Source organism: Cucurbita pepo, chromosome LG19 (assembly GCF_002806865.2).
Source record: "Cucurbita pepo subsp. pepo cultivar mu-cu-16 chromosome LG19, ASM280686v2, whole genome shotgun sequence".
In the NCBI taxonomy this organism is placed as follows: domain Eukaryota; kingdom Viridiplantae; phylum Streptophyta; class Magnoliopsida; order Cucurbitales; family Cucurbitaceae; genus Cucurbita; species Cucurbita pepo.
This window is the reverse complement of record NC_036656.1, coordinates 2987385-3007787: the sequence shown is the minus strand read 5'-3', so window position 1 is coordinate 3007787 and position 20403 is coordinate 2987385. Positions and strand designations below refer to the sequence as shown.

The window sequence follows — 20403 nt, the reverse complement described above, 5'->3', positions numbered from 1 at the left end:
ATTTATTAATTTATTTATGCTATATATGTCCATCACACGTAGGAAGGACACGTGGACGGTGATGGAGGGGACGTTGGAGGCGAACGGTAGGATGAACAAGAAGACGACTTTGATAAAGCGTTCTGATTGGTTGATGGATTTCGGATCATCCATGGGACCATATCCTCGAGCAACCCTTGTGGGCCAGTTGCTTCGGGAGTGAGGAAATCTGGGCTTCTTTGGGCTTTGGGCTTTGGGCTTTGGGCTCTGGGTCAATCGTCTTGGGCTTCTTGGTTGAAGATTGGGCCTGTTGGGTTTGGCCCATTAGAAAGAATGGGTAAGCAAAGTGGAGGTGGAGGCCTTCGTAGGTGATGATGAAAGTTTCTGGATCTTCAATGGACCTTTCCACTTGCTTCTTTGCACCAGATCTTGGGTTCGAGCACCTGTACTAGCTCCTATTTTTATTCACAAAATTAAAAAAATTAAAAATAGAATATTAGAATATAAAAAGAAATCGTGACTACGAATATAAGCGTGAAAAAATGTGGGCACTAAACTGCAAATCTTTTGATATGGGGGTCGTCAAGAGGGCGTTCTTAATATCCTCTATTGTTGGTTGGAAGTAGGTCAGGTCAGGAACAAGGAGATTAATGGCTCGATCGTCGCCGGTGTCTTGAGAGAGGAGGCGGAAGAGCGATGAGGTGTCGTTGCCGAGAAGGCTCGTGAGGTCGACGAGGTCATCTTCGGATGTGGGAGGAGAAAAAGAAGAAATTGAAGGTACACCTTATTGATATAGATAATAACTTTTTTTAAATAAAATTTGACTCAACATGTTCTACTTAGCTTTGAGCATAAACTCTCATGGTTAACCCATGATCATCCCATTAATTATTCGATGTAAGACTTCCGCCCAACAATCCTCAACAATCCTCCTCCCGAAGAAAGTATACTATAGAGCCTCCCTTAAGGCCTATAGAGCATTCGAACAACCTCCCCTTAATTGAGGCTCGACTCATTTCTTTGGAGCCCTCGAACAAAGCACACCATTTGTTCGACACTTAAGTTACTTTTTAACTTATTTGTTCGACATTTGATGATTTTATTTACATGGCTAAGTTAAGGACATGATTCTGATACCATGTTAGTAATCACAATTCTCCAACAATTGTATGATATTGTCTATTTTAAACATAAAGTCTCATACTAATAGAGATGTATTCCTACTCTTAATTAGCCAACAATCCTCAACAGATGATACAAATCAACCATAATGTTCTTAGATCTCAGTGCACCATTTCGTCTCATAACCTCAGATTAAGCGTAATAGGGTCCATTACCAAAAATCTACATCAGCCTAATAAAAAAAGTTAAATTAAATAGGCACAATATACTAAATTATAATTTAATTAAGCAAGTTTTCAATAAAATAAAATAAAAAATAAAAAATAAAAGTCATTGAAAGGCCCATTTTGGAAAATTAAAATTCAATAATCCAATATAATTCCAGTACCGAATTACCCAGAAGGTTCTGGAATCATCTTCTTGCCGCGTTTCTTTTATATAAATCGACCCCCTGTTTCTGCATTTTGATTCTTGGCATTTTCTGAATTTTGTACTTGACTGGAGATTTTAATCTATCATCTTTGTTAGTTAGGGCTTCCTTCAATTACTGGACGGCGATGTCGAAAGAAGGTCCCAACTGGGATGGGCTGCTCAAATGGAGTCTTGCTCACTCCGATGGAACTCGCCCTAATCGGAATCTGAGGTTTGCATCTCTTTCTTACGCTGCTAGAATTGTAGATTAGTCGAGGACTGAGATCTTTCATTAATAGTAATGCTGGATTATTGTTGTGCAAGCTGGTTGGGAGCTGTTTTGTTCTATTATGTGGTTGATGTTATTTTAAAAGATTGTTTTACTTGCGAAGAGTAATAAGAATCATTAAGGCTGATAGTATTTTATGCTATTGTTTATTAGTCGTATGGTAGTGTTTTATCTTGGCAATCAAAATCTAGATTTGTGTTAGTACGCGTGTATTCTACAGTTCTTGCTGATGATTTTGAAGATATCAATCTTTGTTTTGATTATGTTTTGTGGCCGGGGTTTAGGATTCTGGTTACATACTAGAAGATTACCTGTTTTGGACAATGTGTTTGCTGCGTAACTGATTAAGCAATGGTGTCGAATTATGTCTTTTTCTCAGTGAGGAGGACCGGCGATGGTTTATGGAAGCAATGCAAGCCCAGAGTGTTGATGTTGTCAAGCGCATGAAGGAGATAACTCAGGTGATGCAGACACCTGAGGAAGTCTTGGAAGCTCAAGGAGTTAATCCAGAAGACATTGAAGGTATTTTCATTTTCAGAGCTACCCATTCATGTTTACTTGGGCTGGGGTTCTGTTTTCTCGTCGTGTCATTTTCTGAACTATTTTGTTCCATTTTCTGATCTTTGCAGATATGCTTGATGAACTACAAGAACATGTTGAGTCGATTGACATGGCCAATGGTAGATTACGCTCTTTATTGCATTGTATAAAATAACAGTTGGGTAAATTTGGAGTGTATTTATGAAGCTCAACGGAAAATCTTGATGTGTTTTCATTTGTTAAAGGAAACAGCATCTACAATTTGAACCCAATTGAGTATGATCTTTGTAGTTTATATACGTTTTTGTTTATGGGGATTTTCATTGCCATAGGTTCATTGGTTTAGACACCTAGTTTTATATATCAATCATTAATTATATTTGCTTTGGCAGACCTTCACTCCATCGGTGGGCTGCTTCCTCTTCTTGGATTCCTTAAGAATTCCCATGCAAATATTCGAGCCAAAGCTGCAGAAGTTGTGGCCACTATTGTACAGAATAATCCACGAAGTCAGCAAATGGTGATGGAATTGAATGGTTTAGAGTCTCTCCTCTCAAACTTTACTTCAGACCCTGATGTCACTGCGAGAACCAAAGCTCTTGGTGCTATATCCTGTAAGTACATAGATTACTCCTTCCTTTTTGTGATGAAATGTTCAATTTGTGTCTCTGTTTAGGCATAGGGGCTCTCATATATGTTTCTAACTCAGGTTTCCTCTTTGACTACTTTCTCTGCAGCTTTAATTCGACAGAACAAATCTGGAATTGCTGCATTCCGGCTTGCAAATGGCTATGCAGGCCTGAGAGATGCTCTTGGCTCTGAGAGTGTGAGATTCCAAAGGTAGTTATCTTGGGAAAATCCCATTTCCTCTTGGGGTTTATATAATAATAATAGTCAATTTCACTTGGATTCATTGAGTTCTTAGGCTCAAAATGCAAACAGTGTAATTTCCTTTGTTTGGGGATGGATTCTTTAATTGATCCTGTCTGTTTCTTTATCGAACTTATAATCGAGAGAACCATTGTGCAGGAAAGCCCTGAACTTGATCCATTACCTGCTGCGTGAAAATACTTCAGATTGCCACATGGTGAATGAGCTCGGATTTCCTCGCATCATGCTACACCTTGCATCCAGTGATGATGCTGAGGTACGGGAAGCTGCTCTATGTGGCCTCCTCGAACTCGCCAAGGACAAAACAGGTGAGAATGGTGGAGGAGGATTAGGCGAAGATGATGACGGCAAGTTAAAACAAGTTCTTGAGGAGCGTATGAAGGGAATCAGCTTACTGTCACCGGAAGATCTCGGGGCAGCTAGGGAAGAAAGGCAGCTTCTTGACACACTCTGGAACGTCTGCTACAAAGAACCATCATCTCTCCGTGAGAAGGGACTTGTTGCTCTTCCTGAGGAGGACGCGCCACCACCTGATGTTGCTAGTAAGCATTTTGAGCCTCCTCTGAGAGCCTTGTCAGGAAGGCCTGCGCCTGATTCTGGTCCTAAAACTGAAGAGAAATCAACACCTTCATTGCTGAGCTTAGGTCCTGCACCTTCACCTGATACTCGAGACGTTACTTCTAGTTCTGGGACCGATTCAACTTCGTAACTTAGGCTGTATATTTACTAATTCAATGATCTTGCCTTTTCTATGACTACAACATTGGCATGGTTGTACTTAGAATACGACCAAGGCTTTGGATGTCAAAAAGATCAAACAGTCAGCGGTCTCTCCACCTCCCTCCGGTATGCCATCTCAGAGATATTTTTATTACCATTTTTCATTGCCATAAAATTGTACTTTTGTGATTCGTTGGATGTTTAGAAAGATCAAGAACTGTGAAACTTCATACACAAAAAAGAGTTGTAGGATTCAACACATCTAAATCATGTTTATTTTTAGATCATTATAATTGTTATAAATTTCATAATTGAAATTAGATTTATGTGTTTCATTAAACAGTGGTTTATTATGATACGAAGGTTATAACTTTCAACTTTGATATGAAAATTATAGCATTAGTTGATATGAAAATTATAACTTTTATAATGCTCGAAGGGAGATATAAAGTAATATTATCATTAGAAAATATAGTAAAAAGAACATTTGTGTTTTTCTTCGGTCAAATGTTGAGTTTCTTTGTAATTTTATATAATTTAGTTTGCATGTTTAGAATCAAATACAGTAGTAGAAAGAGCATTTTAAATGTAGAGTTTTTTTTTTATTTTTGCAATTTATGTACTTTAGTTTGGATGCTTTTGCAATTCTAAGGAGCAAGCAAAATTCTATATAGTTTAGTTTAGATGTATAGAATCATTCAAACTTGACATGATCGGTTTTCTTATCATACATTTTAGTTTAGGTTTCCTTATCATACATTTTAGTTTAGCTTGCATATTTAGAATCATTTAAGTTAGACATGATCGATATTGTAGAGTAATTCAAATCTCAAAGAGTGTTCTTGTCTTGAGATATTTGGTCTAATCCATATCTTGTTTTTGTCTTACATATTTGATCTAATCCAAATCTTTCTATCTTAGTAGTGATTTCTTATCGTTTTGTATCAAAATCTTCTTGCATCGATTCCTGGTCACGATCACTTCTAGTTAACTCATCCCTATACATTAGTTTTGAAAGTTTCATATTTTTCAAATCTTTGGCATGTCAGCGTCATTTGGCATGTCAGTGTCATCTTAAAAACAGCAAAAGCTAAACCTGTAAATTTGTACCAAAAGTGCTTTGACAGCGCAAACCCACTACTCCAAAACCAAGCAACTTTACAGTTGTAAAACAACCCAAAGGACTCTTTTCCATTGAAACAACCATCTTCTCATCACAGTTCCTCAAAGCTACCAAAAACACTGAATCCTAACTATCACCCATCTACAACAACTGAGGAGGGCAAAAAGTAATGACATAACGAGAAGCCCTGCATCGATTAAGACTCGAAGAATCGTCATAAGCATAGCTATAAGCCTTGGGACAAATGGCCTTAAACAAATGAGCAAACAGAGTAGGCTTGCAAGAATTGGGATTTGCATACTCTCCCGTGCAGCAATACTTAGCCGATTGCATAGCCAAGCAGGCGCTCTTGCACCCCACAACCCTGCTCCCCCTCCTCACTTCCAGCGCCGATGGGCAGCAAATGTTCACATCGACCTCACACGACGCCACCCCGCACCCAACCCCTCCGCCCACCGGCTTCATCGACACCGGCAAGTTGAACCCATCCACCAAGCTCACATCATAGAAATGCAGGGGAGATGAGGACGACCCTAATGTCATCTCCACCAACGTGGCTGGCGGCTCGCCGCCAGCCCCGTGACAATGTAGCTGCCCACCGCAGTCGCCAGTCTCACATTGGCCCTTGCCGTTGGAGTCAAAGCTGCAGCCTTGTCTGCCCCATATCCTCCCCGACCACTTGTCCGGCACGTCAATGACTACTTCTTGCCCACTTCCGAGGAAGAATCCGCCGTCTTTGAGCGTGTTCTGCCCTGCTCCGCCGAGAATTCCCGGCCATATGGTTTCGTTGCAGTTGTTGACTATGATGATTTGCTCCCCATCTGCACAAAAAGAAGTAAAAGAAGAACATTACAAATTAAAGTTCGTGGATTCAAGACGAGATAAGGAGAGATCAGTACTTATGAAACCAATTGAAGAACAGAGAAGGATGCAGAGCAGAAGTGAAACAGCTGCCATGACTAGAAACCTTGAAAGAAACTGCAGGACACACAGAGATACATATAACTGAGTTCAATCTCCTTTTCTATGTCACTTTCACTTTCAGATAAAGGGCAATATTCTTTTCTTCTTAATGGGGCTTTCCTTTTCCTCATTCACAAATATGCCAAATTTTCGCGTTATGATATTGATTTTGTTAGGAATTACGACTCTGAGCTAAGCTCTCATGACTTCGTTTTGAGCTTCTCTAGAAGATCTCATCTTATATCAATGAAGATGTGTTCTTTATAAACCCATAATCAACTCTTTGATTAGTCCAGGTGAGACACTCTTCCCATCAATCCTCGACAGATATAGTATTCTGACATGGATTTGTCTCTCAAACACGACCGTTTGGAATCTTAAAACATGTTCAATTTCTTTTGTTGTATATTCTTCTTCGGTTGTCGTTCAAAGATCTGTTTTCTTTTTCTTTTTTCTCCTTTTCTTTTTGTAAAGACAATTGGAATGGATGGATTTGAAGTGAAGAAGGAACTTATTCTATCTTTCTTTGTGAGAATATATTCATCTCGTTGATTTGGAAAGTACTTCAACATTGAAAATTGACAAAATAAGGATGAAAAAAAGACCAGAATTCTCTTGACAAATCAACCTAAAGGTTCCTATCTATATCCTGACCAGCAATGTTAGAGAAGGACCCAAAATTCAAGCGGATTTCTCGACTATAATATTTTAGTTTTGTAGTGTCTGTTGGGTTCTTAAATTCTAAAACTTTTTTATAATTACATCTTAATGATGGATGTGATTAGTCGATTCGATGTGTTTAGGATATGATATTAACGTCCTTAATTTGTGGGGGTTATTTATGTTAAAGCTTCTGCAGAGAGTGTTAATGGTTTTGGTCTTTTTTTTATTCTTCTCCAATAAGATTGCAAGTAAAAGATAATAACCAAAGAAAAAGGGAACTGAAAGAAAGAAGTTGGAGAATAATTTGTCATTTCAGAATATAATACAAACATTTTTTTTTAATTAAAAACATAATAAAGAAAGTGAGAAAAAATTATTAATCTTATTTACTTTTAAGATAATTATAACTTTTACATCTTTGTTCTTCTATTTCTATTTTTAATTCTATTTTTAATTTGATAGATAGAACACATCAAACTAATTCATCTCTCCTTATGATTGTTAAATTCAAAAGAAAGAGGAAAAAAATGGTTCGAGAAGCTATTTTTAGGTTGAATGAATAACGACTAAATTGAAGCATACAATTCAACCTGTTCGAAGACTATTTTTTTTTTAAAGGTAAAAGAGAAATTGTAATGTGGTTGGGTTACTTTTTGTTAGTATTATAATGTTTAACCATGCTAAGATCTTAGCATGTAAGATGGAAGGAATAACAGCATATTTGGAAAGTGGCAAATGGCTCTCAAAACTTTATGCTTTGAGCTCTTTAAAAATCTTTTGAATAAGAAATGGCTATAAAGGGATTTGATTGGAATATAGTGCCGTGGATGTGTACTTGTTCACTTATACTTCTATACTTTTTTTTATTATTATTACTAAATTAAAATTGTTCTCTCGATATTTTGAAAATTAGAATTTCATAACTCAAAACGATAAGAAAGCAACCCAATAAATTTTTTTGGAACAAATTACCTAGATCAAGAGTAAATAAAACTCGTGATTCGAATAATAGTTTGATCAAAGTTACTTGAATGATTTTAGCATGCAAATTTAAATACAAACACGCTAATATGGAAACTTAAATTGAGAGGTCTGAAGTAGAAAACCATGGAATTCATATATAGCAAGAAGTTAAACCAACCATAAGTGTAGATCTCCCATTTAGGTCATTGCAACTCGTACGATGAGAAGCTGAAACCCGATCGTCCCTCGTTTGTAGATTTAAGTTCAAGCTTCTGAAATGGGCTGCAGATTTCAAGCAGTAATTGTCAATCACTCTGCCAAAGCAGCGAGTTGTGTTCAACATGTGCATATAAAAAGGATTCATACCTACTATTAGGGTCATAGTAGAAGCCACTGATGGAACCATCGCTACAAGAGAAGCAAACATAATAAAAACCAGCTATAGTTAACCCGCAATCTGTTCCAACGTTCACAAAGTATTGCTCCTTCCATCTCTGCACCAAATACGAAAAGAAACCATGCTTCTTAGTCTAAAGAAGATAATTATATTTATGGTAATTGAAGCAGCAACGGTGGGGAGATCAGAATACCATAAATATGCATGGATAATTACTAAGATCCAAAGATTTTCCACCATCAACTTCCACCTGGTTCTGTAACAGATATTTTAAAAAGGTAAAGTAAATAAACCATTTCCTATGGAGCTAAAAGTACTGATGAAAGGATGAACTGACTATGGGGTCCTCACCATCAGAGGACAAAATGAAGGAAATTTGGTCCAGTGCCTAATATCATCTTCTGGTCTGGAAAATGGTAAAAAAAAATTAAGTAGATAGGTTTAAATTTTGATGTTCCTACTGAGATCAAAGTCCATGTCAGTAATAAGTTTGTTTTGGAACAGTATTCAAACAAGCTTGGTGATTCTTATTAATTTATACATTAGTTACATACGCTGCTTGCCATTTTCCAGTGAAGAAATTGTAATTCTTGCCATCTACAATCTCTCCTTCCCAAAAGGTTACTACCTGCCACAATCAGAAAAACCAAATGAAATTTTGAATGAAGCTATAATAAGATCAGATCAAATAAGGTCTAGATGCATTCAGTAGATTCCAGCATCCAAGTTTTTAAAATCATAGATTTAAGGAAGTATAGTCTTTCAAATAGAATTGAACCAAGTAACTCAGGAACCCTGCATTTTAGATGTTTAATTTATATTTACAGTAATTATAAAGTTGCTCTAGATAGATATGAGCTACTTTGTCATTAACTACAATAATTATTTTTAACCATTTCAAAGTTAACTCTTTCTCACAACTGTTTATCTCAATCTCTCCCAATTGATACAAAAGGTGATACCTCCGTTGGCCATTCTTAAGCTATGGTTGAAGATGAATGAGAGAACATTTGAAGGCCCCTCTCTAGATTTTTGTTGAACTTTGTGGCTTCATTTAAATTTCTTTGGCTCTTTTGGTGAGATCATTTTAAGGAAATAAAAAATTCTGGAGACGAGGCAATAGTCCATAAACCTCTCTACTCCATTCCCCCATAGTCTTCCTCCATATACTAACTAGAGCCATTTTATGCAAGATTTTTAAGATAAGACGACATATGAGTGGTTTTACATTATTTTTATAATTGGAATAGATATGGAGAAGATTGAAAGGGATATTGTTTGCAAAGGATTGGAATGAGAATTCATTTCAAATTCTTATAAAACTTTCCATAAACTTGCAGAGAAGAAAAGATGACGAGGGCTCACGAAAATGGGAGATTAGGAATGTCATCCTCTACCCATGGAAAAACCAATCCATGAAAATACTTCCCAAGTTGCACAGATTAATGATCATATTCTCATTCCTACTTCAGAAAACATGGCAATGGAAAGTGAGAATCCTTTTTGTGGGGCAAGAAACAGTAACTTCTTTTGTTTTAGGTACACAAATTAAGAATTATTCTGTAGTTCCCACTCAAGAAAACAATAGGAACAGAAATAAGGGAGAATTACTCAGTCTCTGAATACAGTCATACCATACATTTCAAACCATATTTTAACAACTAAAGATTCTGTATTGTTTTAGTTGATTCAAATGCATTATGTGTTTTGCCTTTTGCAATTCGAGTTATCCTTGTCAGAACCTACAGAGCTTGAAAGAAATACTCAAAGTACTTTCATTCTCAAGAGAGGATTGAAGAGCAGCAATGATGCAATATATTGCGTAAGATCCAATATCAAGCATGTGCAGCACATTCTCAAGTAAAAATCAAAGAGGAAAATACTCTCATTTGAATAAGTTAGCTCACACTAAAAACAATATCAGGAGATCAAACGGGTTTAAGAAAGAACATGAACAGAATTAAAACAAAAGGAAAAAAAATGGAGGTGATTACGAAATATAAATTTTCAATAAATTATGAAATGAAAAAGACAACGTAGAACCATAACCACATAAGTCCACACACTATACAAGAAAAGATTGATCATCCCATAAAAGTCATAAACCGTGGGCATCAAAATCCAAAGCCACGTGTGAAAGTAATCAAGAACAGTCCTTTTAGCTTTAAATGTTAAGAATAAAAAAAAAAAAAAAAAAAAAAAAAATTGTGTTTACACTCAATCCTCAAAGGAAACAAAGAGTTACCGGTGTGTCCGCCATGGGAACATTGAGAGCCTCCATCGTACCACAGAGATATCCATGGTCAAGGTCCAATCCCTGAATTCGTACATTTACCCTCCACGCCTCATCCTTCTGATTATTAGAGACATTTTGAGTACCGGAGAACGCCTGGTACAAAAATCACAAGGTCACTTGAAGATAATTTCAAGTATTAAACCGAAATCATAATGGCACACGGTAAGTTAAGTATTGAATCAACAACAAATTGGAGAAAACCAACCTGTCCAACACTCAACAGCGTACAAGCCTGAGGAGTACTTTGCCTAGAATCAGCACCTACCAGAAAAAATCAGGATGAGAAACACAAATCAATTTCCAAAAAGCAACTGAAGTATAATTTGGCTTAGGTTTCTGAACTAATTGATAACACGTTGATCCAATCCATAGATAATAAAAATAAAAAAAAAAACAAAAAAAAAAAAAACCCTAGTTTCAGAATCGATTACAGCTACAGCTGTGGGACAATTTAGGAGAAGGATGAATGATGAGAAATGGAATTACCTGAGATTTGAGAAGGCGCGGAGCTCTCAACTCGCACCGGCATCTCCTTCCCGCTAATTTTCCGGTGGCTGCAATCAGCGAGCAGTTTTAAAACTAAAACTGAACCTTGAAGGGCCTAATGAGATGAGAAAATTGAAAAAAAAAAAATAAAAAAAAATAAAAAAATCCTTTTTTTTTTTTAATTTAAAAAAATTGAAATATTATAATATTTTTTAATTAGAAAGAAAATCTCCTAATATTTTTTAATTAAAAAAAGGGGAAAAAAAAAGGAAAGAATTACATTTGATAAAGTTTGAATTAATAATGGGAATCAACAATGTCAAATCTTAGTAGCCTTCTTAATTGACCTTTGGGATTAATCAAAAGTTATTGCTAAACCATAATTTGCACTGATAATCAACCTATTAATTATATCATTTCATTAAATGAACCAAAACAATTCCTCTAAATTAATTAAATTTTGAAAATGAAGTTTACGTAAGAATTTAGATCTTAAAAAAATTCAATAATTTGAAAAACTCGATCAACTCAAGGATTTTAGTTAGGTTAAAAAATGTTAAAATACACCCGTCTATTTATATATTTATTATTATTATTATATTATCATTTATTCTATAAAAAAAAAAAAACTCATAAATTAAAATTTTAAGTCTTTAAAATTTGAAATAAATGGGTCGAATAAATAGAACCAACCCAAGCCAAAATAATTTATAGTTAGGATGAGTTTCGAGAGTTTCTTAGTCTAAAGTATCATATCTTAGTTGATAAAGAATCAAAGTAAAAACTCTGTCAAATGATTGGAAATCACAATAAAAGAAGTACGATTTGTATTACTTTGTTGATCGAATATCTTTAAGAACACTTGTTTAAGATTTAAATCACTCCATAAATAAGATTGGTCATGTTAAACTTGAATGATTTTAAACATGCAACTTAAACTACGTATCATTGCAAAGAAACTTAGCTCTAGTGATAAAAAAACCAATCCAAGAGATAGTAAAATTCGAATTACTTTGTTTATCAAATATCTCAACATAAGAACATTTGTTTTGCCTTCGAATCACTTCATAAACAAGATTGATCATGTCAAGCTTGAATGATTCTAGACACAATCTAAACGGTATAAAATTGCAAAGAAACTTAGTCATTGGCTACAGACAAACACAAATGCTCTTTTTACTACATTTTCTAAGTATACTTTACAATGATAACTTTATATACCCTCAAAATAAAACCTTTAACCTTTTCCGAGTCGTTTAAAAAGTTTGTAACATTCGTACTTTATGATCAAAATTAGCCACTATATACACGTAACCTAAAAATAAGTATTTCTAGATTTTAATCATCAATCATAAATCTGTAACCATCTAAGAATAAATGGAGCGCATTTGAATTATCTTGAAGCCGTTGTTGCATAAATGAGACTTGAATTCAACTTTACTAGAACTTGACTTTATCTCGTGGTAATTTAAACAACATTCTTCACAACTCTTTAGGTTCATATTACATAATTGAGATGTGTTGGTTCATATTATTAGTGCAATAAATATACTAATATATCTTACTAATAATACATGATTTTATACAACGTTTATAGTAAAATTTAAAAGAAAACATTGGGATGAAACTAAGCATATCATCTCGTATCTTCGAGGAACAGTTGATATAAGTTCATATTACTATAATAAGTCAAACTTCGATTCAGTTGATTATGCAGATCCACGTAATCGAAGTTTATAAAATAAGTGGTATTAGCTACTTCCTCCAACCATATCAAGATCTCAACGATTCATGAAAGCAATCGAAAATGTATTCGACTAAGATCAATGACTCAACACATACGTGGAACATGTGACACTTTTTCATAACTCTCTCTTTCTTATAGCTCACTTTTACCCTACGCTAACCCTATAAATATATTAAAAAAATTCATTAATGTCCTTTATAAATACCTATAAAACATTTATTAACCTAACAACCCCAATATAAATGCTAATAACAAACTCTTTTAATTTTGAAAATCAATTATTAGCTCAAATAATTGATTTATTAGATGTTTTAAAAGCTTAAGATATCATAATCTATTATTAAACATAAAGTTAAATATACATTATTCACAAATTAAATGTCGTAATTATTTCATGTCTCATAAGCTAACCAATCTTAATCATCCAAAATCATCGGCCTTCCGAAAGAACAGACTCCGCCACCGACGACGAACTCGTCACATTCCTCTCCGTCGACACCGGATAAGACATCGAAAAATCATCCAATCCATCGCCGATACTACCCCCATTACGCCGCCTCAAATTCAAGAACACATTACCAGAGAGCCGCCACCGGAGCGTTGCGAGCTCCGGCAGCGGCGCATCAGCCTCCAAATACTGCAAAACCTGGCGCATGGTGGGGCGAACCGCCGGCGAGGAATGAGAACAGAGCAACCCAAGTTTGAGAACCAATTCGAGCTGTGAAGGGTCGAAATTTCCTCCCAGTTTTGGGTCGGCGGTTCTGAGAATGTCGCCGTTAGACCAACAGGAGAAAACCCAATCCATTAATATGAAATCATCCGCTTCATCTTGCTGGTGGATTGGCCTTCTCCCGCAGCCCACTTCCAGAAGAAACGCTCCAAATGCGTACACGTCTGTTCTTGTTGTGGCTCTCCCTGTTCTTATGTGCTCTGGCGCTAGATACCCAAGAGTCCCAACGACATGGGTGGTTCGAGGATCGGCGCCACGGTCGTGCATTTTAGCCAAACCAAAGTCCCCCAATCTGCCATTGAATTCTGCATCAAGCAGCACATTGCTAGCCTTCACATCTCTATGAATCACTACCTGTTCGCACTGTTCATGAAGATAAAACAGCCCCGACGCCACCCCTTTTATTATCTCAAACCTCTGCTCCCAATTGATTGTGACTTCCGGCCAGTCGTGTAAATATGTGTCCAAGCTTCCATTCGGCATGTATTCATACACTAAAAACAGCTTTTCTCTCCGCCGGCAGTACCCCAGCAACGCCACCAGGTTCCGGTGTCGGAGCCGCCCTACACTCACTATCTCCGCCACGAATTCCTTCATCCCCTGTCTTGATTCATGAGATATCTTCTTTACAGCGACTTCAATTTTTGAATTTGGTAAAACCCCTTTGTAAACTCGACCGAATCCTCCAAAACCCAGAAATTCTTTTTCTCTGAATCCCTTTGTGGCTATGTATAGATCCTTGTATTTGAATCTTTGGGGTCCATATTCCAGCTCCCAATCCTCTAAAACCTCTGCGAATTTCCGCCGCCGATGAATCAAGAAAACTGCACCTAAAACCGCCGTTAAAACTACTGAACTGCAAATCAACGGCAACCCCACCGTCAGAAATTTGGATCTCTGTTTTTTCTCCGACCGAGGTGGAAGCTCCGGTAGTTGAGACAGAGCAAGCCGAGGGACTTCGCCATTGATTTTGAAGCTCCAACCCAGAACGTAATGCGCCGTCGTAATGGAACCTGTCGACGAGGAGAATCCGACGAACATGATTTCGTTGATGACTGACGACAAATCCCGCCGGAAAGACAAAAGGGGAGTTTTGGGTTTATGGATTATCTCAATTGGAGCCATAGTAACATCAATTCGTTTATCAATCCCATCGTATTCAACCCAAACTTGCATCAATTCGCCACTAATTAACGTCAAATTCTTAAATTCACCGTCGACCCAATACCCAGCCGGCGCCGCCCGTTCCGACACAAGTCCGTTAATGTTGATTCCGACATGGTTTCTGTTGATATCTTTAAGGTCTAGATTCTGTATCGTGTCAAGTTCAATGGCGAAGATATGATTTGTTTCGTTCCCATTGTTGGACTCATTGAACAAACCGAGGCTCTCGCTCGGCCGAGCTCCGGGAAGACCTCTCGACGGTGAAACAACGAAGGCAATTCCATGGCCGGCGAGATCATGATATTCAGATTTTATGGCGAAGACGAACGTTGCAGAGAAGGAGAAAACAGAGGAATTCGTTGATTGGTTCTTAAAGGAAATGGAATTGGGGTAAAAAGCATGGCCAATTTGTTGGTCGATGTCGTTGGTTAGCTTCAAAACGCCATTGGAGGTTATTTCGGCGACGCCGTCGAGGCTGAGATCGCCGGAGCGGAAGCCATTGAAGGTGAAGCTGAGATCTTCAGAAGCTTCAGAAGCTAAAAAAATGGGTATTGAAAGAATTAACATGAAAATAAGGATCGCCGCCATTACCTCTTCTTATGAAATTTTCAATCTCTCTGGTTTGCATATTAATCAATGTATATTTGTATCTGTTGAATTTTTGTGCTCCGGCAACGACGTGAGTGATAGGAAGCCTTTTTTACTTATTTTCAAGTCAACGAATTTGACTTTTAGTTGATCTCAACCGTCTATTGGATTGTGGCTTCAACGGTCTAGATTTTAGCCTTTTTCATATGTGAACAGTTTTGTCATTTTCCATTTATAAAAATGTTTATTTAAATAGTGAAATTACCATTTTGATCCCTTCTACATTGTGGCGTTGAATTTAGTCGTTGTGAAAATATTAAATTTAATATTTGTTGTTTTATTCAATTTTCTAAAATGTTCCTAATTCGGGTACTAAAGCTATAAAAAATATTTCAAAAAGAGACAACAAAATTTGTCTCTACTATACAAATTAAATTATCAATTTTATAATTATGAGAATTAAATAGAAACTAATTTAACAAAAAAAAAAAGAAAAAGAATAAAGTGATTTTAATATGTGAAAAATGTTTGCTTTTTATATATAAAAAAAACCCATAAAATTTAAATGGGTGTTATGTTTATGTAATAGCTTGAGCCTACTACTAGTAGATATCGTCTATTTTGGTCTGTTACACTTTACGATTTTAAAACGCATTTACTTTTCAAACTCTTATAAGAAATGATTCGTTACATATCGTCATCAACCTCACGATTTTAAGATGCATCTATTAGGGAGAGATTTCTATGCCCTTGTAAAAAATGTTTCGTTCCGGTACGCAGAATCTCAGAGTTGGTGCATAAAATAGTCAACATCATCTCATTTGACTTTAATTTTTATTTTTTTTTACACTACAAAATGCAATTCTAGAAAATGATAATTACCCCGTCCATGGAAAGACCAATAAATAATATATATATATATATTAATCTAAAGTCTTCCTCTTAAATTTTGTAGCCCGAGGCATTGGCCACCCAATAAAATAATAGAAAAACATATCGTATGATATAAATATTTATTAAAATAATGTGTTTTTTTAAACTAAAATTAACAACAAACTTTTTAAAGTATGCTCTAAGAACCTTCAATAATAATTAGAGACCATGTAGCAAGATATTGCTTACCCGGGGAAGGGTAAGAGTGTCATTTTTTAATTTAAGTTTCGGTCTCTCGTTAAGTATTATACACCTAAACTTTGATTTAGAAAACATAATATTGTAAAATTAGAAGTAAATCGACGCAAATAAAAATATTTTGTAATGAAACTGTGAGATCCCACCTCGGTTGTAGTGGAGAACGAAACATTCTTTATAAGCATCTAGAAACCTCTATCTAGTAGAGGTGTTAGGGGAAGCCCAAAAGAGAAAACTTAAAAAGAATAATAGTAGGCTTGGATCGTTACAAATGGTATCAGAGCCAGACACCGAACAATGTGTCAGTGAGAAGAATGAGGCCCGAAGGGGGTGGACACGAAGCAGTGTGCCAACAAAGACGTTGAGTCCCGAAGGGGAGTGGATTGGGGAGTCCCACATCAATTGGAGAAAGGAACAAGTGCTAGCCTACCAAGGCTCTAAGTTGGTGCATAAATGGTCAACCTCATTTAAATTTATTTTTTTTAAAAAATAAATTGACTCAAATAAAAATTAAAAAAAGAGGGTAATATAGTCCATAAAAAAGGCTACAAAAATACAAACATATTAATGAATGACTTAACCTATACTTTGAAATTTACGGATTTAAATTTTGTATCGTTCTTCGCTTATTTTCTCTTAATTCTCATAAAGTTATGGTTGGCTTCATATAACATCAATTATATCCAAATAATTGTAAATTGAAATTAATTTATAAAAAAAAAATAGAGTAATCAAATAATTTAGTATAATTATTTAAATATAACTGTCGTTCTATAATAATTTTAATTTTAGCTCGGGTAATTTAAAAAAACATAAAAAATTATTTGTAACAGCCTATAGCCCTCAATCTCACGGTTTTAAAACGCGTCAATTATAGAGAGATTTCCATAGTCTTATAAGGAATGCTTCGTTCTCCAATCGATGTGAAATTTCACAATCCACCTCTCGTGAGGACTCGACGTCTTTCTTGGCACATCGCCTGGTGTCTCTTAAAGTTTGAAGTGGAATAAAGTTTGAAATGGAAGAAGTTGACTAATTAGCCTCATTTAACAAAATTTCAAAAAGATTGACTAACAATGGAACAAATTGGTATTATTTTATGTTTCCACTCTCTTAATTAATTACATTAAGATGAGTGATAAACATGCCCAAAATAGAATACACTTTCATATAAATCTAATTATTTAGTTCAACTAACTTTGTAAATATTTTCTTAATTTGAGAGAATCGTTCTAAAATTCAAACTACATCTAAATAAAATTAAAAGGAGTTATTTAAAGATATTTGAATAGATCTATAGATATGCTTCATTGATTTGTTTACGCACTCACATGGAACACGAGTAATCACAATTTATGGGTCTTTTCTTTTATCTCGAACATTGATTGGTACCATTTGTAGTACTCTTCTAGTGATCGTTTGCAGTTATAAAGCATGTTTTGCTCTCTAATAGGCAATGCTTCTGAGGATGCTTCCCATATGTACTTCACGAGTCCTTCGAGCTTTACACCCGCTTCGACACCTCGGGATCCCAAAAGGATGTTTTCAAACTACGTCTCTCAATTTTCTAAATTCTCCCACGAAAAAGAATCTTGGAATCCCGAAAAGCAAAACATAGTTGATAAGATAAGGAATCAATACAAGGGGAATAAGATTCGGAATACCTTGTTGATCGAATATCTCAAGACAAGAACATTGTTTGAGATTCGAATCACTCCACAAGCAAGATCGATCATGTCTAGTTTGAATGATTTTTGTTGATCAAATATCTCAAGACAAGAACACTTGATTGAGATTCGAATCACTCCACAAACAAGATTGATCATGTCGAGTTTGAATGATTCTACATGCAACCTAAACTACATAGAAGTGCAAAGAAACTTAGTCATTGGCTAAAGAAGAGCAAAAATGCTTCTTTTACTATATCTTCCAGTCTGTTTACAAATACAACATATAAGGCTTTATATAACCTCAAAAATGAAACTATTAAATGTATTCCAAGAATTGTAACATTCATACTTTATGGACATAATTAGCCATTATGTAAATGTAACTGAAATTAAATAAAAAGTCTTAAAATACAATAACTCTAAATTACTCTAAATTGTAACCCACCCAAAATTTACAACAATCAAACTTCATTTTTCTTCGATGTAGCATGAATTGAAACATCTTTTGATAATTTTGACAGCCTTCTCTTCTCATCTTCATTGAAATATATTGTATGATTGATATCTCTTGGTTTATATCAATAATAGAACAAGCTTACAACACAAAGATACAGCAATGGCCACATCATTGTTGACCTTATCTTTCCTCCTCTTTGTTGTTTGTACCTTCATTACTCATCAAAATGTTGCAGCCCATCAAATGGTTGTCCATAGGCCCATTGAAGTGGACTTTTAGGCCTAATCCAATGCCTTGAAGCATGTGTAGTGAAATAGGAGCATATGGAATATACTATTATTGATAGGGCTCTCTAACGGTTCAAGCCCACCGCTAGCACATATTGTCTGTTTTAGTCCCTTATGTATCATCGTCAGCCTCACGATTTTAAAAATCGTCTACTAGGGAAGGTAAACCTTATAAGGAATGCTTTGTTCCTCTTTTCAACCGATGTGAGATCTCACAATCCACCCTTCTTGGGGCCCAACAGTTCACTTCGTTCCCATATCCAATTGATGTGGGATCTCACAATCTACCTCCTTGAGAGCCCAACATTACACTTCGTTCCTCTCTCAAATCGATGTGGGATCTCACAATCTACCCCCCTTGAGGGCCCAACATTACACTTCGTTCCTCTCTCAAATTTATGTGGGATCTCACAATCTACCCCCTTGAGGGCCCAACATTACGCTTCGTTCCTCTCTCAAATCGATGTGGGATCTCACAATCTACCCCTTGAGGGCCCAACATTACGCTTCGTTCCTCTCTCAAATCGATGTGGGATCTCACAATCTACCCCTTGAGGGCCCAACATTACGCTTCGTTCCTCTCTCAAATCGATGTGGGATCTCACAATCTACCCCTTGAGGGCCCAACATTACGCTTCGTTCCTCTCTCAAATCGATGTGGGATCTCACAATCTACCCCTTGAGGGCCCAACATTACGCTTCGTTCCTCTCTCAAATCGATGTGGGATCTCACAATCTACCCCTTGAGGGCCCAACATTACGCTTCGTTCCTCTCTCAAATCGATGTGGGATCTCACAATCTACCCCTTTGAGGGCCAGCGTTCCACACCTTTATACTCTCCAGCCGATGATCTCACAAATCCACCCCATTGGGGGGCTAGGGTTCCACACCCTTAAAAGGAATGCTTTGTTCCCCTCTCAAACTGATGTGCCCCTTGGAGGTTCAACGTCCTCGCTGGCACACCGCCCCGTGACTGACTTTGATACCATTTTTAACAGCCTAAGCCCATCGCTAGTAAATATTTTCCACCCTTGTAAGGGATGCTTCGTTCCCCTCTCCAACCTATGTGCCCCTGAGGGGCCCAACGTCCTCGCTCGCACACTGCCTTGTGACTGACTTTGATACCATTTTTAACAGCTCAAGCCCACAACTAGTAGATATTGTCCACTCTTATAAGAAAAGTTTCGTTCCCCTCTCCAACCGATGTGCCCTTTGGGGACCCAGCGTCCTCGCTGGTACAACGCCCAGCAGCTGGCTCTGATACCATTTTTAAGAGCGATAACCCATCGCTAGCAGATATTGTCCGCTTTGGCCTACTTATAAGAAATGCTTTGTTTTCTTCTCCAACTGATGTGTGATCTCACATGCTCTATCACTAATCATATTTTGAGATAACAATTAAAATACTCGTTAACAAGCATCCTCTCAACACAAAGATCTATCGAGTCTCTCTTAAACAATCTTTTTGTTAGAGCAAGTCGACCTGTATATCGCTATACCACAAACATAACTAGGACGTGTCCCTTTTGCTGAGCCTCAAAGAACCAAGGCTTACCATCTTCTTTTTTGAACTCAAGAATGTTACTTTTTATTCCATTTTTTGAAAAAATTAAGATTATCTTTACCCAAAACATGTTGAAGCCATCATCATATGGGAAAAAAAAAATCAAATTTTGTGAATATGCCATCCAATTTATCCTACAAAACACCACAAAAACAAGTCCCGAACAGAGCGTGGAATCAAACCAACTAAACTACCCAATTCAATCAATCTCTTTCTATAAA

At 36.4% G+C, this 20403-nt stretch overlaps 4 protein-coding genes and 1 pseudogene across 4 annotated transcripts; 1 reads left to right on the top strand and 4 right to left on the bottom strand.

The window, feature by feature from the left end:
• Nucleotides 1–32: 32 nt before the first annotated feature.
• Nucleotides 33–853, bottom strand: LOC111781642 (annotated as a pseudogene).
• A 674-nt stretch (nt 854–1527) lies between these two features.
• On the top strand, nt 1528–4239 carry LOC111782158. Its single transcript, XM_023662965.1, has 6 exons — nt 1528–1744; nt 2181–2323; nt 2431–2481; nt 2734–2955; nt 3079–3181; nt 3371–4239. Exons 1-6 carry the CDS (start codon nt 1659–1661, stop codon nt 3939–3941), a joined length of 1176 nt encoding a protein of 391 aa, XP_023518733.1. The 5' UTR covers nt 1528–1658; the 3' UTR covers nt 3942–4239.
• Nucleotides 4240–5109: 870 nt separating this feature from the next.
• LOC111781013 (thaumatin-like protein) lies at nt 5110–6389 on the bottom strand. The gene is made up of 2 exons (XM_023661407.1): nt 5975–6389; nt 5110–5896 (listed from the first exon to the last, which is right to left on the bottom strand). The coding sequence occupies exons 1-2, from the start codon at nt 6030–6032 to the stop codon at nt 5217–5219; spliced, it is 738 nt and encodes a 245-aa protein (XP_023517175.1). The 5' UTR covers nt 6033–6389; the 3' UTR covers nt 5110–5216.
• A 1296-nt stretch (nt 6390–7685) lies between these two features.
• LOC111781014 (glucose-induced degradation protein 4 homolog) lies at nt 7686–10956 on the bottom strand. Its single transcript, XM_023661409.1, has 8 exons — nt 10844–10956; nt 10563–10618; nt 10307–10450; nt 8616–8689; nt 8413–8467; nt 8255–8317; nt 8031–8158; nt 7686–7946 (listed from the first exon to the last, which is right to left on the bottom strand). Exons 1-8 carry the CDS (start codon nt 10884–10886, stop codon nt 7868–7870), a joined length of 642 nt encoding a protein of 213 aa, XP_023517177.1. The 5' UTR covers nt 10887–10956; the 3' UTR covers nt 7686–7867.
• A 2008-nt stretch (nt 10957–12964) lies between these two features.
• Nucleotides 12965–15297, bottom strand: LOC111781869 (L-type lectin-domain containing receptor kinase IV.1-like). Its single transcript, XM_023662596.1, has one exon. The coding sequence runs from the start codon at nt 15070–15072 to the stop codon at nt 13021–13023; it is 2052 nt and encodes a 683-aa protein (XP_023518364.1). The 5' UTR covers nt 15073–15297; the 3' UTR covers nt 12965–13020.
• Between the last annotated feature and the right edge of the window lie 5106 nt (nt 15298–20403).

Bases quoted from the DNA above. Each gene is read 5' to 3' on its own strand.
- LOC111782158 (XM_023662965.1), top strand. From the start codon at position 1,659: ATGTCGAAAGAAGGTCCCAACTGGGATGGGCTGCTCAAATGGAGTCTT. The intron at 2,324-2,430 runs GTATTTTCATTT...TGATCTTTGCAG, and splicing joins TAATCCAGAAGACATTGAAG to ATATGCTTGATGAACTACAA. The intron at 2,482-2,733 runs GTAGATTACGCT...TTGCTTTGGCAG, and splicing joins GTCGATTGACATGGCCAATG to ACCTTCACTCCATCGGTGGG.
- LOC111781013 (XM_023661407.1), bottom strand. From the start codon at position 6,032: ATGGCAGCTGTTTCACTTCTGCTCTGCATCCTTCTCTGTTCTTCAATT. The intron at 5,897-5,974 runs GTACTGATCTCT...CTTTTTGTGCAG, and splicing joins TTCTTCAATTGGTTTCATAA to ATGGGGAGCAAATCATCATA.
- LOC111781014 (XM_023661409.1), bottom strand. From the start codon at position 10,886: ATGCCGGTGCGAGTTGAGAGCTCCGCGCCTTCTCAAATCTCAG. The intron at 8,690-10,306 runs GTAACTCTTTGT...TGATTGTGGCAG, and splicing joins TTCCCATGGCGGACACACCG to GTAGTAACCTTTTGGGAAGG. The intron at 8,468-8,615 runs GTATGTAACTAA...ACCATTTTCCAG, and splicing joins ACTGGAAAATGGCAAGCAGC to ACCAGAAGATGATATTAGGC.
- LOC111781869 (XM_023662596.1), bottom strand. From the start codon at position 15,072: ATGGCGGCGATCCTTATTTTCATGTTAATTCTTTCAATACCCATTTTT.